Below are 19248 nucleotides of genomic sequence, written 5' to 3' on the forward strand. Positions count from 1 at the left end.
CCGATGAACTCAACAGTTACTTAGCATCAATATTTACAGCAGAAAAACCCTTTATGTCAGTGAGAAATTATGGGAATGAAGTCGAAATATATGTAATTAATGATATTGAAATTTCGCATGATTATTTAATGGAAAACTTTCAAGCCTACAAGCCAGTAAAGCTTCTGGGTTGATGGCATATACTTTATAATCTTAAGGGAGGCGGCAAGTGAGCACATTGAACCATTGAAGCTAATTATGAAAGCCTCACTGGACTCGAGAGAGATTCCGTTGGATTGGAAAAGTGCCAGCATAGCTCCAATACGTCAATACATAAGGGCAATTCTAAGAGTAAGTGGGAAATTGCTGACCAGTCAGTCTAACTTCAGTAGAAGGGAAAATCGTGGAGGCAGTGATCAAGGGTGGAATTCAGGATCATTTAGATAGAAATGGAATTCTGAAGGATACTCAGCATGGTTTTGTAAAGGGAAAATCATGTTTAACAAATCTGGTTAGCTATGTTGACAGGTCACTCATCAGCTGGATTTAGAGAATAATTTAGACATTGTTTATTTGGATTTCAGCAAAGCATTTGATCCAGTCTGGCATGAGCAGTTACTTTATAGGCTAGAATGGGTTTGAATCACAGGGAAAATCCTTAGATGGATAACAGGATGGCTTCAGGGCAGGAGGCAGAGGGTTGTGATAAATGGTTATTTCTCAGATTGGGTTCCCCAAGGATCAGTATTAGGACCACTATTGTTTTTAATTTTCATAAATGACATCAATGAAGGGATAGAGGACATAATGTTTTAATTTGCAGGTGATGTAAAGATTGGTAGCGTAGTTAATGATTACCGCCAAGCAGAGCTTCTCAGAGCGACCTAGATAAACTTCAGGGATGATCAGAAAAATGGCAGTTTTGCTTTAATCCAGCAAAATATAAAGTATTACACCCAGGGAATAGTAACCCCAAAATAACTTATACACTTGATGGAGTTGAACTAAAGCCAGTAGTGAAGAAATGGGACTTGGATGTTGCGATATGGTCAGACATGAAGTTCTCCAAGCATTGTAGACAGGTTGCAAGGAAGGTCTATGGTGTTTCCTTATAAATTGGATATATTAATTTAAATGTTGTTAGATAAATTCCATGTCTTTCAGTATTTTTAAACAATCTGCTTGTTTATTGTTTTAATAGCATGTAATCTTGCTTGTTTATGAGAATAGCAGAATGCTGTTCTTCTTCTTCTTGGTCCTTAGCTGGTAGCTGGGGGAGGCGGTTGGCCACGCAACCAGTATGCTGCTGTAGGTGCCGCAGGGTTTCGGACTTGCTCTGTGATGTTCTTCCATACTTTACGATCCATTGCATCAGTCCTGGCCTGGTTAAGGTCGAGACGTCGGCTCTTCAAGTCATTTTCCACTTGCTTGGCCCACGTTTTCCTAGGCGTGGTCCGTTGGATGCTCCATTGGGTGGGTCGTTGTCTCCAAAGGAGTGTGGATGGTATTCTGTTCGTGCCCATTCTACATACGTGGCCAAACCATCTAAGCCTTCGCTTCTGGATTTGGTCGGCAATGGTTGGTTGCTGTTGGCATCTGGTGCGGATGGTATCATTAGTGATGCGGTCACGAAGTGAGATGCCCAAAATCTGCTGCAGGCATCGCATTTAGAATACCTCAAGTTTGTTTAAATCTAGCTTGAGACAAATCCATGTTTCTGATCCGTAAAGGAGAATGGACAGGATCAAAGTCCGGAAGAGTTCGGATTTTAGTCTTTGAGGAAATGTTGGTCCTCTTCCACAGACACCATTTGAGCGAGGCGAACGCAGTGGCCGCCTGTCCAATTCTGCTGTGGATTTCCATGGTGGATGCAACTTTCTTCTCCTGGACCAGCGACCAAAGGTATTTATTTAAAGTCCTGCACTTGCTCGAATGCTGTTAAATTCAATCAGAATTTGAAATGCTTTATACATATTAAAATTTATGTAGTTGAAGTTTATTAAATTCATTTGTTGATTTAAGCATATGTATACGTACTACTTCTCTTCTAATTGTTCATAATTATTTGATGTTTAGTTTGTCATATAACCCTGCTGAGAATGCCGTACTTCTTTGCACAAGAACAAGTAACGTGGACAATAGTACATATGATTTGTATCTTGTACCTAAGGATTTGGATACACAGAATCCTGAGGCAGCTGAATGCAAAAGGTCTTCAGGATTGACATCTGTGTGGATTGCCAGAAACAGATTTGCTGTTCTGGATCGAACTCATACAGTAAGTTAAGGATGTTTTTGATTTGTAATGAAACAAAATTATATTATAATACCGACCTTTAATTAACGTTAACAGTTTCAGTTGGTAAGCTGTTGTTTGTAAGGGAGATGCATTTTTGCTACTTTGTTACCCATGGTTTGCAGTGTGGTATGATTGAGACTTGTGTTCTTCTTGATTTATATACATTGAAGAATTTGTATATTTGATATATTCACTAAAAAGGCTTCTGTGGTCAGGAAATCTATCCATAATTGATGCCGCCAACTCTGACCAATTATAACTTTAAACATAGATAAAATTAAATTACAAATAAAATGAATAAATAAAATACATAAAATCGACTGTAAAATATAATATAATTTAAAATACAATAGATCATACGAATATATTAAAATAATAAAAGCGTTAAACCCGTACTATAAAACTGAAGCTTCGGCAGCATCTGCTGCCTTTCTGAACATGAGTAGTGCTGCATCAACAATTCATTATAAAGTACCAAGCCTTCCCAGCAGACTCAGGGCATACTATGGTACCTGCGCATGCCCTGTTTCCTGTATATCAGCACCGGAAGTGGCTCGTGGCTGTACGACTTTAAAACGCTCATCCCTATCCAGGATAACGGTCTCAAACATTACATTCCTTATCCCTCTTCAGGCTATGATCACCCAAGGAACAAATCCTTAGACTCTCCAGCCATTCCAGTTCCAGAAACCCTCTACCTTATCTGTAATTACAGCTCCTTTGGCATGTTATCCCATGCCCGGTTTCCCAGTCATGTTCCGCCACGGCCGACCCCCCCCAACCACGGTGAACCCACGGCCAACTCCTTTAACTCTGATAGCAGCAGTTACAGACCGTGTTGTGGGAGTTGACAACAGTGGGGTTGTCTACAAAATTCAGTGTCCGGATTGTGGGGGATGTTACGTAGGTGAGACTAAGCGTAGATTATGCGATAGATTGGGGGAACATAGCAGGGCGCTTAGATTGGCTAATGTCTCGGGGTCGGCCGTGGCGGAACATGCCTGGGAAATCGGGCATGGGATAATAGCCGAAGGAGCTGTAATTACATATAAGGTAGAGGGTTTCTGTAACCCGAAGTGGCTGGAGAGCCTAAGGATTTGTTCCATGGGTGATCATAGCCTGAATAGGGATAAGGGTTGTAGGATTAATGTAATGTTCGAGACCGTTATCCTGGATAGGGATGAGCATTTTAAAGTCATACAGCCCCGAGCCACTTCCGGTGCTGATATACAGGAAACGGAGCATGCGCAGGTACCATAGTATGCCCTGGGTCTGCTGGGAAGGCTTGGTACTTTATAATGAATTGTTGATGCAGCACTACTTATGTTGAGAAAGGCAGCAGATGCTGCCGAAGCTTCAGTTTTAGAGTAGTAAGTGTTTAACGCTTTTAATGTATAATATTTTTATTATTTTAATATATTCATATGATCTATTGTATTTTAAATTATATTATATTTTACAGTCGATTTTATGTATTTTATTTATTCATTTTATTTGTAATTTAATTTTATCTATGTTTAAAGTTATAATTGGTCAGAGTTGGCGGCATCAGTTATGGACATTTGATATATTGTTTGATTAGAAAAGGAAAGTTGAAAGCATGAAGACTTTATTGTGTTGTTTTTAGATGTATTCATGCTTGCAAGCACCTATTAGTTTAATCATTCAATTCTGATATTCATTAACCCCACCCACACACTTATAACATGTAGCCACCCAGTGAATTTTCATGAAGATTTATATTTGGCTCCTTTAGAAACATTTGTTTAGCCACTCCAGATTCCTTTGCAATTTTATTATTTTTTAAAACATACTTTTTTTTGGGGGGGAGGGGTATCTGTTTTTCAAACATAGCTCAGGTATATTCAACAATTTTCATTAAATTTCATAATTCTTTTATTTATTTTTTTATATGAACCTAAACACTAAAGGTGGTGAAATCTAAAGTATTCTTGTCACACAAGTTGTGAGTTGAAAATTGAGAATACTTGTTGGACTTGAATTTCTGTAGAGTGTAATTTTCAGGAAATATGCATGGAGTGTTTTTCAGAGAATAAGAGTTGATAGGATAAATGAAGTAAAATAAGTTTGCTGAACTTGGAGTTGAATTTTTCTAAATAGATGTTGATTAGTTGATACACTCATTCAGAATAGTTTTGGATTAGAGATTGGCATTTAAAGAATTGGTAGTGTGTATCTGAGAAGTTGGAGGTGTTTGTGCAGGGAAGGTGGAATTATCATCAGCAAAACCTGGCACACTATGGCCATAGATGCTGATGCGCCTGATAAATGGCGCCTCCTTAGCCAGGTGGGAAGGAGCAGCAGTGCGTAGCATACGCTTCTTGATTAGACCAGGGTTCGAGCCCATCACCACCAAATACGGAGGATGTGGAAAGGTCAGGGAATGACCACAGCATATCCCGGAGCAATATGGCCTTAGTTGCTAATGCTCCTAAAAACCAAAAAAATAACAACTAACAATAGCCTGATAAATCCCTAAAGAAACACAATCATCGGCAGAACCGTGGATAGGATTTCAGTCGGTAAAAGGTCATTAATATACAAGAGGAAAAGAGTAGGAGAGAGAACTGAATCTTGCAGTACACCAGCATTACTACAGTTCCTAGCACATGCTCGTAAAGCGGGAATTTATTTTCCATAGACATAATGTTAAAAGCAGTGGTTACGTTCTCAACAACGAAATTAGTTTATGTTTAAACAGTGGTCGATTTATCCAAAGAAATGAAAACAGTCTGTAAAATCAAGTAAATTATAATTTAAAGAAATTATTTATGACTTAACAAATGTTAATGTTTATTCTTCATCATCAACTAAGTGCATGCTTGTTGATCACTCATTGTTGGGTTGGCACTCGTTATTGGTTTGTTGCACATGGAGTCGTCTTCAGAAATGCTTCAAGAGGCATTTGTTTCCAAGATAATCTCTTCTCTTCTCTTTTTGTTATAAATTTCACGATAGCATGCATAAGCATTTTTTAACGGCATGCACAAATTGCAACTAACTAACAAGATATGTGCAAGTGAGATTGCAACTAACACAATTTGTGGGGAGTAACAAGTTTATGAAGCTTAAAAAAAAAAAAAAAATGAAAAAGATTCAGAAAATTTATTTATTTTTTTATATGATTGCAGAGAAAGGAAAACACATTTCACCCTAATAACGTAAAAATCCACACAATTCCAGCTATCGGTATTTTTACAAATGCAATAACATTGAGTTTACTACCCGTTTATAATTGCTTGCACTAACAGAAAAGCCCAATAAACCGGAAAGTGCAAATTGTTTTTGTTTTATGGTCGTGACCTCCAGAAATGTGCTTTAGAAAAATATCACAAAGGCGTTCAAAATTGATTCTTATAACAGAACATATGATAACGATGAAAGTGTAGTGCATTTTAATGATTTGAATTGGTAACTAATACAATTTACATTATAAAATGGCCTTTTAGAGAGATAAATAGCTTAGTTATAAAGTGAAAATTTCAACTTCCAAGGTCTTGGAACGAATAACTAAAAAACTGTGTTATTCGGTTTACTTTACGATAGGTGCCTCCGTAGCCAGGTGGGAAGGAGCAGCAGTGCGTAGCACATGTTTCTTGATTAGACCGGGGTTCGAGTCCGTCACCACCAAATACGGAGGATGCGGAAAGGTCAGGAAATGACCACCGCATATCCCGGAGCAATATGGCCTTAGTTGCTAATGCTCCTAAAAACCAAATAACAACATAACAACAACTTTACGATATTTTCACAATACAGTGGTCACTGTTGAACGGATTAATATCATAAAGTGGGGTACATTATATCGTATAGCTACACACATGGTTTGAAGTGTGGGATTTTTGAATGTTTAACATTCCTTTTTTGCAATTAATCTTCATATTTTCCATTTTGTTGATACTTGAAGGGAAAAAACTCGTAAAGCGGGAACTAACAGGGATAAGGAGGTGATTATCCCCTTGTATAAGGCAATGGTCAGGCCACACCTTGAGTACTGTGTACAGGTCTGGAGACCTCATTTTAAGAAGGATGTAGAGCTGTTGGAACGAGTACAGAGAAGGGCAACAAGATTAGTGAATGGAACAAAGGGATGCTCTTACAAAGAAAGGCTTACGTTTTGCAAATTACAGTGTCTGGAGACTAGGGACCTGCGAGGTGATCTGATTGAGGTGTATAAAGCTTTGAATGGTTTGAGCATGCTCAATGCAGATGGGATTCTTCCTCTTGCTCAGAATAATCGCTTGAGAGGGCATAAATTCAAATTGAGGAAAGACGGTTGTAGGATAGATTTGTGGAAGTTTGCCTTTAGCCAGCAGGTGTTTGATTGCTGGAACAAACTTTCATCTGTCATTGTAGAAGTTGATAGCTTAAATAGATTCAAGGCAAAACTTGACAAACATTTTAGCGAGTGGATGGGTGAAATAAGGGGGGGTTTTTTGCCGATGCTATATAAGTTTGCTTTCTTGCATCATGTGCCTTTGCTAATGCTAAAAACTGCCTGTTGAGAAGTTAGAAGAAAGCCCTCTACAATTGCTTGAAATGAGGGGTCACAGTGAAAATCCAAAAAAACTGGATACTCAATTAGAATAGTTGGCAATCCCTAAGATAGGTGCTTGTTTAGAATATCTTTATACTAAAATCCAAAAAACTGGATACTAAATTGGAATAGTTGGCAATCCATAAGATAGGAGCTTGTTTAGAATATCTTTATACAAATTATGATCAAAAGCCTTAGATATATCAAGAGCAGTTGCTTCAGTTTCACCAACTTGGCCATCGAATTTGTACAAAAACGAGTAAAATAAACTAGTGTATCACCAGTAGGTTGATACTTGTGGAATTCATATTGGCAATCATTGACCAGATGAAAAGTTTCAAAATAGTTTTAAGATTTATTAGTTAATGGATTTCTCCATTACTTTGGAAAGAGTAGCGATGTAAGTGCAATGGAACAATAAGAGAACTGTGGAGGAATTTTGCTCCTATCCAGACAATCCTGTTTTATTATCTGGTTGGATATGTGCAAATTTTCAAACAGAAAGACAAATATCAATGGACTAAGAAGGTATTAAAGGTGGCACAGAACAGGAGCAAGCTGAATGGTATAGGATTTGAGAACAATTAAAGAAACGCATCAGATCTGAAGTTTCCTTGGTAGGATTGTTCAGAATTCCTACATCCTTCTGCCAGAAGACCATGGGAGACATTTAGTAGAGTATAGTGGGTAGGAGGTGGTTTATCAAAATTGTTGATACAAAAAAGTAGCAGAAAAGTAAGATTCTAGCAAGCTGTGTTTATTTTTAGTTGAAGATGCAATAGAACCATCAAGTTGTAACAGAAGTTGGAGTATAGAAGTTGTGACCAATAACTTTGGTAAGGGACTAGAATGCTGAACTACTATTTGAACAAGGAGCGGTTTTCTATTCTTAGCTGTTAAATTGAGTTTTGATCCATTGATAAAAATTGTTTTACAATTTTTGCAAGCTTTAGTGGAGGATAAAATGAAGCTGGAGATTTGGATACAAGACATTTGTGATATGCTACATTCTCACCTTGAACAGCACTTAGCACATTTATTGGAAAATCAAGGTTTAGATAAAGGATGTGATTTTAGGGTAGAATATGGAATAGAGAATTTCATCCCTACTAGAACAATTTCATGGACACGATTCAAAGCATTTATCTAACCAAGGAAAAGAGGAATAGAAATCACACAGATCATCTAATTTCACATTTTTGTAATGCCAAATGACACAAGGCCAAGAATGGCTATGGGATAGAGGTACCTAGAGGATCACTAACATTGATTGTATACTTTGAAGGCTTGTTGGTGAGGAACAGTTTGAGTGTATAGTTAGGAATGTTGTTTTCTGCTAGATAAATGAATAAGCTGCTTGAAGTTATAGTAGTCACAAAAGCTTTAACAACTTCAACAGAAAACTGAAGCCAGCTGGACTTGTGACCATTAAAATTATGAAGATTACCTCACTGCTAGGAAAGTTAGTTGTTGAAAGTTGATTTTTCAAAGAAAGTAAGTTAAAAAGTTCCAAGTAATCTATGAGAACAATAGGGACAACAGATGAATTTAACAGAATGGAATAGAGAGATTTTAAGCTAGATGAAATAAAATGATGCCAAAGGAAGATTGTAGAGAACATAAGCACAGGTAAGCACCACCTTTGAAGTGAAAGGAATCATAGAGTGAATAATTCTAGAACTGAGATGGGTAGTGGTTGAAGCAACCAGTAACTGGGACTCTGTCAGAAAAGCAAGTGGGATTTGGCAGATTGTTTTTGAAATGGACATCATTGAGATTGGAACTGACACACACACACACACACACACACACACACACACACACACACACACACACACACACACACACACACACACACACACACACACACACATATATTTCTCGATTGTTTGTGTGCGGATATATATATATATCCACACACAAACAATCGAGAAATTTTTTGGGAGGGCAAGCATTAGCAGTGACAAATGATGTAAGAAAGTATGCATCAGCCAAAAAAATAAAAGGAAATGAAACTTCTCATTTCACCTATTCATTCCCTACGATAATTTGTCTAGTTTTTTCATTGAATTTATTTAAACAGTAGATAGAAGTTTGTTCCAGTGATCAACCACCACTTCCTTCCCAAAATTTGCCAAAAGCCAACTTCAAACATGTATTCTACAACTGTCCTTCCTCAATTTGAATTTGTCTCCCCTCGTGTATTAGTATTAGTGGTGTCATATGATACAAAAAGTCAAGCTTATAAAGCAGCGAGAGGGGGAACTTTCAACATCACTTGTCCATTCCCTCTAATAATTTGTCTAGGTCTTCCTTGAATTTATTCAGACCACTCACTTCCACATTGGCACCTCCGTAGCCAGGTGGGAAGGAGCAGCAGTGCGTACCACACGCTTCATGATTAGACCGGGGTTCGAGCCCGTCACCACCAAATACGGAGGATGCGGAAAGGTCAGGGAATGACCACCGCATATTCCGGAGCAATATGGCCTTAGTTGCTAATGCTCTTAAAAACCAAACAACAACAACACACGCGCCTCCGTAGCCAGGTGGGAAGGAGCAGCAGTGCGTAGCACACGCTTCTTGATTAGACCGGGGTTCGAGCCCGTCACCACCAAATACGGAGTATGCGGCAAGGTCAAGGAATGACCACCGCATATCTCGGAGCAATATGGCCTTAGTTGCTAATGCTCCTAAAAACCAAATAACAACAACAACAACAACACTTCCACATTGTTTAAAATTAAAAAAAAATTGTTTAAAAATTTTAAATCAGCATACATCATCATAAAATTATAAAAATTTCTTCTGCTTGAGGTGTTGGTTGATTCAACAAATGATAACATCGTAAGAATATCCGAAAAATGCTGTCATTGTGATATACTCAATGCAGAATTTGAATATGGCAAATACAATGTTGTTTACAAGACAAGACAGAATATGGTGGTGGGGTTTATACTTGATTTCCAAGCATATGGATTCAGTACAAGCATATCCAGTGGATAACTATGTTGAATCAATATGGTATAGCATTTTCATTAGGAAGACTGTGGTGTGTATAATAGAGTGGGCTAGTTGATCAGATCATCCTAATATGGGGGACTTTAATTTCCATGATTGATTGTGACTTGTGAATTGCAAGTTGTGAGCTTGGGCATTTCTAAATTTGCTTGATATCTTACTTATTCTTCTTGATTGGTTATCAGTAATGTTCCACCAGATATTAAAAATCTTCAAATAAGTAATCACTTGCAAACAATAATTTTAATGCACGGTGAGAAGATTATCAGAGATTTAAATTTTGTATTTTAACTAAAGTTGTAATGGAGGCTCTATCATATGCAAATTTAACATCAAGAAAAATTATGTAAAGCTGTGCTTTAGAATCGAAAAAGCTGGTTGGCGGTGGTAGATCTTTAAGTGATAATGGAGTGAAGGTGGCAAGACAAGTGATTGAAACAGTGGTCAATATGTTGCATCATATAGTCTTCTCAAAGGGGTTGAAGGAGGCATAGCCTCCTGAGATTGAATAAAAAGGTTTCACATAGTAGAATGTAAAAATTTGAGGGATAAAAGTTGTTCTTAAAGGTGTATAAAAAAAATCCAAAAAGAAGACACTGGATAATTTTAATGGGGGAGAAATGATAATCATAGTCAACAGTAAATTTGTTTTGTAAATCATTGATGACTTTCACCAGATTCTTCCCCCATGATGTTATAGTAGTAGTAGTGGCATGTGATGCAAGAAAGCAAGTGTATGAGCTTATACCGCATCAGCCAAAAAAAAAAAAAAAAAAATCACGCCATTCCCTCCAAATGCCTGTCCAGTTCCTCCTTAAATTTATTCAACCTATCAACTTCCACAACGATAGATGGAAGTTTGTTCCAGCAATTAACCACCCGCTGGCTAAAGGCAAATTTCTGCACATCTATTCTGCATCTGTCTTTTCTTAATTTGAATTTATGCCCCCCTTAGGTTTGTAATCTGAACAAGTGGAAGGATCCCATCAGAATTCAGCATGCTTAACCCATTCAAGGCCTAATACACCTCAATCAGATCACTGCACAGGTGCCTAGTCTCCAGCCACTGCAATTTGCAGAACTTAAATCTCTCTTGGTAAGAGGATCCCTTCATTCCCCTCACCAATCTTGTTGCCCTTCCCTGTACAAGGTCAAGCAAATCTACATACTTCCTAAAATGAGACCTCCAGACCTGTATGCAGTACTCAAGGCGTGGCCTGACCATTGCCTTATACAGAGGGACAATCACCTCCTTTTCCCTGCTAGCAAAATTCCTATATATCATTGACAAAACCCCATTACCTGCCCCGGCCGCCTGTCTGCATTGCTCAGAAAACTTCATGTCTAACTGCACAATTACTCCCAGGTCTTTTTCATTTTCTACCACCTTAAGTGTAGTACCACACAGTAGGTACGTTTCTCTGGGGTTACTTCTACCCATATGCAGTACTATGCATTTGTCAAGGTTAAACTTCAGTTGCCACTTAGCCCATCTGCCCAAATTTTCTAGATCCTGTTGCAGTAGCACACTGCCATTACTGTCATTAACAACCCTGCCAACCTTTGTATCATCTGCAAACTTCGACACTAAGCCTGATATACCTTCATCAATATCATTGATAAATATACAAAACAACAGTGGACCCAACACTGAACCCTGTGGGACTCTACTAATAACATTAGTCCATGAAGAGCAGCACCCATTGATTACCACCCTCTGTCTTCTCCCACTCAACCATCCTTTTATCCATTGTAGCAACTTACCCTTAATACCAATTTGCTCCAATTTGTACAATAGTCTTCCATGCGCAACAGTGTCAAAAGCTTTCCTGAAATCCAAATATATGATATCAAAATTATTTTTTGCATCCAATTCCTTTGTAACCACATCATAATATCCTATCAGATTTGTCAGATAAGACTTTCCCTTAACAAAACCATGCTGTGTCTGAATTATTGCTGCAGTCTTGTCTAGGTGATCCTGCAATGCATCTTTAACCAGTGACTCCATTATTTTACCCGGAACAGAAGTTAAACTAACTGGTCTGTAATTACTCGTGTCACCCTTCGATCCTCCTTTGTTAATTGGGGATAGATTTGCACATCTTCAGTCCGTGGGGGACCTCCTATGAGTCCAAGGATGCTCTTATAATTATGGCTAAGAGTTTGATTAGTTGCTTTGCCACCTCCTTTAATATAACTGGATAGATCCAATTCACCCCAGGTGCCTTTCTTATGTTTAACTTCAACAATTTCTCCTCCACTTTGCTCTCAGTTATTACAAAATCATTAAGCATCCTGCTACAATTTGATAACCTTCTGCTATTTTAAAAACCTTAATAACTCCTCGTGTGAATGTAGATGCAAAATACTCATTCAGTTTGTTTGCTGTCTGAGCAGGATCATCAACAGTCGAACTATCAATATCAAGTGAACCAATCAGATTCATTCCCTTCCTTTTAGAGTTTAAATAAGTAAAGAAATCTTTGCTGTTTTTCTTAGCATCCTTTGCCAAAGATTTCTCGTTTAATATGCCTTCGCCTGCCTAACGTCTTTTGTGTCCTGATTATAGACTAGATTATATATGCTATAGGCTTCTGAATCGCTTAATAATTTGTGTGCATCCTATGCATTTTCTTCTCTGTCACAAGTGTCATTAGTTCATTTGATAACCATTTAGGCCTAAACCTTGAACAATATTTCTTAATAGGTATGAAACTTTTAGTAGCTTCCACGATTAATTCCTTGAATGCTTTCCACTTAGAATTTACTGTTGGTAACATCGTCAGTTGATCCCACTGTACTCACCTTTACGTAAGCAAAAACCCTTTCCTTTACCCCTGATGGTAATTATATCTTTAAGTAAATCCCACATCAGTACACTGTGATCACTGCCACCTAGTGGTTCCTTTATCTGCAAATTCTTAATACACGAATGATCACTGCTGATAACCAGATCAAGAGTATTACCCTCTCTGATTGCCTCTCGAACATGCTGCTGCAGAAAACAATCATCCAATAAATCCTCAAAAGTCTTACTAGTGTGTGAGTGACCAACCCACAAGTTCTGGTCAATATCTGGGAAGTTATAATATCCCCATTATAAGACATTCTGATTTACTAGCCCACTCTATTTCTCTGTACAAATGTTCATTGTACTCATTCGATTCATTAGGCCTATAACACACTCCTACTCTTATTTTTGCTTTCACAGTGCTTATGTCACACCAAACTGACTCAAAAGTGCACTGTTCATCTATATCAGCTGGATGCACTTCTTTTGATTTTATGTTTTTCTTAATTAACAGCAGAATACCTCCTCCCTTCCTATCCTGTCTATCCTTTCGTCTATCCTTTCTGTACACATTGTAGTCCCCAAATTCCAATTCTGCATTCCTAATATCAGTGTGACACCATGTCTCTGATATCCCAACAATATCTGCCTTTGATGTCTTGACGAACACTTCAAATTCATAAAATGTATATACTATACTTCTAGCATTGGTATACATGCACCTATTCCTAGTTGCCCTGACACATCCCATATACCCACCTGTTTTATGATGACTGCCATCAATCCGTGAAACCCCCAGCACCCCTTGCTCCAGGCCACTACTTATTCTAATAGAAGTTGTGCAAGAATCACCTTCACCTCTGCCTGCGGCTACTTTTAAACTTTTAGTCTGTGAATCCCCCCCAAGCTAGATGACTCTCATCGACCGGTGCAATACCACCACTTTGCTTATTGGAGGCTTGAAGTGGTGAAACCCATGTTTAGTCTCTAGAGCAAAGTTTCCGGCATCCTTCCCCCCATACTTTACTTTCACCCATGTATGGTACTAAGTACTATAGGTTCTGATACCTTTCGTGTTTGGGGTTTCCATAAAAAAAAAAAAAAAAAGCTAGCAGTTTTCTGACCCACCTAACTGCCTCGATAGCATCAGCAAATATTCTTGCACCCTTTCTATTTAAGTGTATTCCATCCCTGTAGAAGCAGTCTCTCCTATTAACAAGCACAGACCACGCTGAAAAAAATTCTACCCCTTGAGCCTTGCACATTCTCTCCAGGGCCGAATTGATTGACAAGGCTCTCATCATGTACTCCCTCCTATCGTGTCTGGGCAGAATTGCAGACACTTTCAAATTTAATCCTAACTCGCGACTTTTTTGCAACATTGACCTGTACTTGTTAAGTAAATCTGCAGATCTCCTACTCTTAATGTCATAAATGCCAACGTGTACAAAAATATCACCTTTTGTGCCCTTGAAAGATATATATGTTTTAAGTCATCAACTTTTGCCCTGGTCCTGTTCCATCTATCATTTTTACACAGTATATTCCCCATCTCCCTGACAATAGAATCACCAACAATAACTAGTTCCTTTGGACCAGCGCATTCTGCCTTGGAGATTGCCGCTGTGTTGCCTGATGCCCAGGAGTGAGCTCTGGCGTTGAGTTGGGCAGCTGAGAGCTTGACTGACGGGCCCCTCATATTAATTTCTTCGAGGGCATCTACCCTACACCTCAAGCTCTCATAGACGCCCATTAGAACGCTGAGTTGAAGCCTACTTTCTAGACACTCTCTGCACCTGGCTCACACAAAGACATCCTCCTTGGCTAGATCATGTTCTGTTCCAGAGAGTTCGGCAAACATTTCACAAGTTGCACATTTTTTTAGGCTGTGATGCATTGGAGAATCGCTCCCCCCCTCAGTTCTCCCCCAAGTCACAGCACTCCTGCCACTTTGTGCCCGTTGCTTTGCTGCTTTAGCTGGGGCATGATATTTTAAATTAATAAGATCAATAAATTTAATTAATTAATTGTCAATACTACGCTATCTAATAGAATCCTAAATGTAGTGATGCTTATTACGCTATATAATTATATGTTAGAGCTACCTGGGTACCATAATTAAAAATTTGAATTCCCTACAACTCTATACAAAAACAATGGCTGCAAGATTCGAACAAAATAAAGGTTTTAAGTATATTAAGTAGTAATCTACAAAAACTCTTTATCTAAATTAAAAATAAAAATAACCAGCATAACTATAACTATAAGACTACGTATAAAGTACAATATAAAATAACAATTAGGAAATAAAAAGGCAAACACATCGCTTTTTCGGAGCCTGTAATTCACAGCTGTAATTTTTAAAGAAAGTTAGTGTCCTCTTTCAGGGTATAAGAGGGTATAAGAGCCAATTGCGAAATGGGACAGAAAGAGTGTAAATTAGATTCATCACAACTATCATTGAAGGTAAATGAAGTGACAACTCAGCGTTGTTATGTGCCTATATGAGAGCTTGAAGGACAATTCGAAGGATCTAAATTGAGGGGCCCATCAAGTTCTCAGCTGCCCACATCAACGCCAGAGCTTGCACTTGATCATCACGCAACACAGCCGCTGCCCCCCAAGGCAGAATGCGCTGGTCCCACAGGAACTAGTAGTTGTTGGTGACTCTATTGTCAGGGAACGGGGAACATGCTATGTAAAAAGGATAGGTGAAACAGGACCAGGGTATGTCTGCCAGGGACAAAGGTTGATGATGTTGTAGAGCAGATATCATCTTTTAAGTTGCATAAAGGGTGATATTTTTGTACACGTTGGCACTAATGATATTAAGAGTAGGAGACTGGCAGAATTACTTAACAAGTACAGGTCAGTGTTGAAAAAAAGCAGTGAATTAGGGTTGAACTTGAAAGTGTCTGCAATTCTGCCCAGACACAATAGGAGGGAGTATATGATGAGAGACTTGTCGATCAATTCGGCCCTGAAAAGATTGTGCAAGGCTCAAGGGGTAGAATTTTTTTCAGCCTTGTCTGTACTTGTTAACAGGAGAGATTGCTTCTACAGGGATGGGATACACTTAAATAGAAAGGGTGCAAGAATATTTGCTGATAGAGCGAGAAAGAGAGAGAGAGAGAGAATCTTTATTGCCCTTCACGGCCATAAAGCCAGGGGTTTACAGCCTCCCGAAACTTCTGGGAAAATCGAACAATTATTTACAGAAAAAAGTAATTTTACAAACGAAAACATGTTTTAATACAAAGGAGAGAACTCCTCATGAGAGTTAAGTCTGATTGAGCTGGCTTAACATCGAGATAAGATCACCAGCTCAATCAGACATGAACAGATGCAAGGTACACATCAGTCATTGCTGATTAGTTCCTGCTAATCATTTTTTTTCTGGTAAGTCCGGTCAACAGTGAATTTGTTCAGGTCAGCGTCAAGTGCCTGGGTTTGCTTGAGCATTGCTGAGGGAGGAACCAGTCCGAGAGATGGAGTCGTGCTGAATGCGAGTAGAGCTCGGGATTGGCCCTAAGGGCAGCAGGAGGAATCCTCCAGCCACAGGTATCCCAGAATTAAGGTGTTGTAATTATGCCTGTTATCATCTTTACTGTTGCTAGGAGGCAGGCCGTGGAATCCCGAGAGAGTCGGCAAGCTGCGTGGTGCAAATCAGAGCTGGAAGGTTGTGCTTCCTGTTGGCCCACTTTAGGAGCCAAAATTCTGCAGCAAACAGTGGTTTCTTTATTGACGGTGCCGCTGATGCCCAAATTTCAGCAGCATAGAGAATAGATGGAAAGATAACTGTTCTTATGTACCTCACGGTTGTCTTTTTATCTGTGATATGTAGGAGATGCTGTTTTGCTATTCACCGGAGTCTTGAAGCACATGTGACGAGCATATCTATGTGGGCGTTGAATCGAAGTTTTAAGTCGAATACAGTGCCCAGATCACGATGGCTGGACACAATTGGGATGAGGGTATTGCCGACCGAAGGCTGGAGAGAAGGAGTTTGCTTCAATGAATACACCATGAATTCAGACTTAGCAGGATTGATCTTGAGCCCAAACTAGCAGAGGTAACATGTGACTGCGGTGTGAGTGTTGTTAATTTCCGCTTTTACCAGATCTAGGTCTTGACCGGGGATGATGGGAGTGAGTATTTTGATATCATCCGCATAACTCAGTAGACATCGAGAATGTGCAACCAGTGGGAAGATAATAGATGAAAACAGAAGGCCCGAAAGGACCCCTCCTTGTGGGACCTCCTGCGGTGACGGATCTAGTAAGGGTGCAATTTCCTGTATGAAGCTTTATAACTCTGTTATGCAGAAGAGAGGAGAGAAAACATTGTGTGTTTCCTGTAATCTGGAAGTTGCATTCCAGGAGAGTGAGTAGTTGATTTACTTGGACGGCATCAAATGTAGCCTCATTGTCTAAGTAAGTAACATCTAGTTCTTGCCTTTTCTCGAATGCTGACAAGATAGTATTCGTGGTCGCCAGCAGATTGGTGATCGTTGATCTGTTTGGAAGGGAGTAGTGAATTTCGGCTGGATTACTGGGCAAAATCTGCTTAGTGAGGATGGGGAGTATGATGCTATCGAGGCAGTGTCAGGTGGGTCGGAAAACTGCTAGCTTGTGGGGATACAAGGACTAATAGATTAATAGTAGTATTTCACCACTGGTAGAGGTGAAAGTGATTCTTGCACTGCTTCTATTGGAATGAGCAGCAGCCTGGAAAACAAGATGCAGGGTATTTCAGAGACTGTGCATAGAAACAGGTGCATGTATACTTGCATGTAAACCAATGCTAAGAGTTTGGTAAATGAATTTGATGAATTTGAGGTATTGCTCAAAACATCAAAGGCAGATATTGTTGGGATATCAGAGACGTAGTGTCACACAGATATAAGGAATGCAGAACTGGAATTTGGGGACTACAATGCTTACAGGAAGGATAGACAAGATAGGAAGGGAGGAGGGGTAATAGGATTAGTTAAGAAACACATAAAATCCAAGGAAGTGAAGCCAGTAGACCTCGCTGGACAGTGCAGTGTCGAGTCAGTTTGGTGTGACACGCACTGGGAGATCAAAATTGAGAGTAGGAGTGTGTTATAGGCCTAATGACTCTGATGAGTATAATAAGGAACTATACATGGAAATAGTGGGCCAGTAAATCAGAGAGTCTTATAATGGGGGATTTTAATTTCCCAGATATTGACTGGAATTTGTGGGTTGGTCACTCACATACTAGCAAGATTTTGTGGATTTATTGGATGATTGTTTTCTACATCAGCATGTTCGGAGGCAACTAGAGGGAGTAATACTCTTGATCTGATTATCAGTAGTGCATGATTTCTTCATGCATTAAGAATCTGCAGATAAAGGAACCACTAGGTGCCAGCGATCACAGTGTGCTGAAGTGGGATTTACTCAAAGAGGTAACTACTATCAGGAGTAAAGGGAAGGTTTTTTGCTTTCGTAAAGGTGACTACGGTGGTCTGAGGCAGTATTTAAATTCTATATGGTGGGGCCAACTGATGATGTTACCAACAGCATATTCAAAATGGGAAGCATTCAAAGAATTTCCTTGGAAGCTACTAGGCTTTACATGCCAACTAAGAAATATTGTTCAAGTTTAGGCCTAAATGGATGTCAGATGAACTAATGAGACATGTGGCAGAGAAGAAAAATGCATGGGATACATATAAATTAATGGGTGACATGGAAGCCTATGATAGATATAAGCTGGTCTGTAACCAAGTCACAATGAAGATTAGGCAGGCAAATTCAGATTATGAGAAATCCTTGGCAAAGGATGCAAAGAAAAACAACAAAGAGTTCTTTACCTATGTAAACTCTAGAAGGAAAGGAATGAATCAGATTGGTTCGCTGGATATTGATGGTTCAACTGTTGATGATCCTGCTCATGTGCCTAACAAACTAAATGAGTATTTTGCATCTACATTCACCCATGAGGAGTTATTCAGGGAGGGGAATGCCAGAAGTGAGTTAAACTCTGGCAGAGAGCTGGATAATTTTGTAATAACTGAGAGAAAAGTGGAGGAGAAAGTGTTGAAGATAAACATAAAAAAGGCACCCGGGGTGGATGGGATCTATCCAGTTATATTAAAGGAGGCAGCAAAGGAAGTAAGCAAACTCTTAGCCATAATTATGAGAGCTTCTTTGGACTCAGGGGAGGTACCCATGGACTGGAGATGTTCAAATGTGACCCCAATTCACAGAGGAGGATCAAAGGGCAACACAAGTAATTATAGACCTGTTAGTTTAACTTCTGTTCCAGGACAATTAATGGAGGCACTAGTTAAAGAAGCGCTGCAGGATCATCTAGAGAAGACTTCAGTTATGGCTTGGACACAGCATGGTTTTGTTAAGGGAAAGACTTGCCTGACCAATTTGATTGGATACTATGATGTGGTCACATAGCAACTGGATGCAGGGAATAACTTTGATATCATATACAGTGGAACTTCTCTATTACGAAATTCGTTAAATTCTATTTAACGAATTTCTTTATATTACGAATTTTTTCGCGAAACGTTGCACCTTGAAACGAAATTACATGTAAAATTAACGCCATATG

General features: G+C 39.1%; 1 protein-coding gene across 1 annotated transcript in view; it reads left to right on the top strand.

Annotated features, from left to right (window-relative positions):
- The window catches only part of alphaCOP (coatomer subunit alpha), a 222021-nt gene that overhangs the window by 111158 nt on the left and 91615 nt on the right, over positions 1-19248 (top strand). The window contains exon 5 of the mRNA XM_090386490.1: positions 2056-2257. Coding sequence (XP_090242616.1) covers positions 2056-2257 — 202 coding nt within the window. The remainder of the gene's footprint in view (positions 1-2055; positions 2258-19248) is intronic.

The sequence above is a fragment of the Mastigoproctus giganteus genome, chromosome 12 (assembly GCF_048544385.1).
Source record: "Mastigoproctus giganteus isolate SK-2022 chromosome 12, ASM4854438v1, whole genome shotgun sequence".
Lineage (NCBI taxonomy): Eukaryota > Metazoa > Arthropoda > Arachnida > Uropygi > Thelyphonidae > Mastigoproctus > Mastigoproctus giganteus.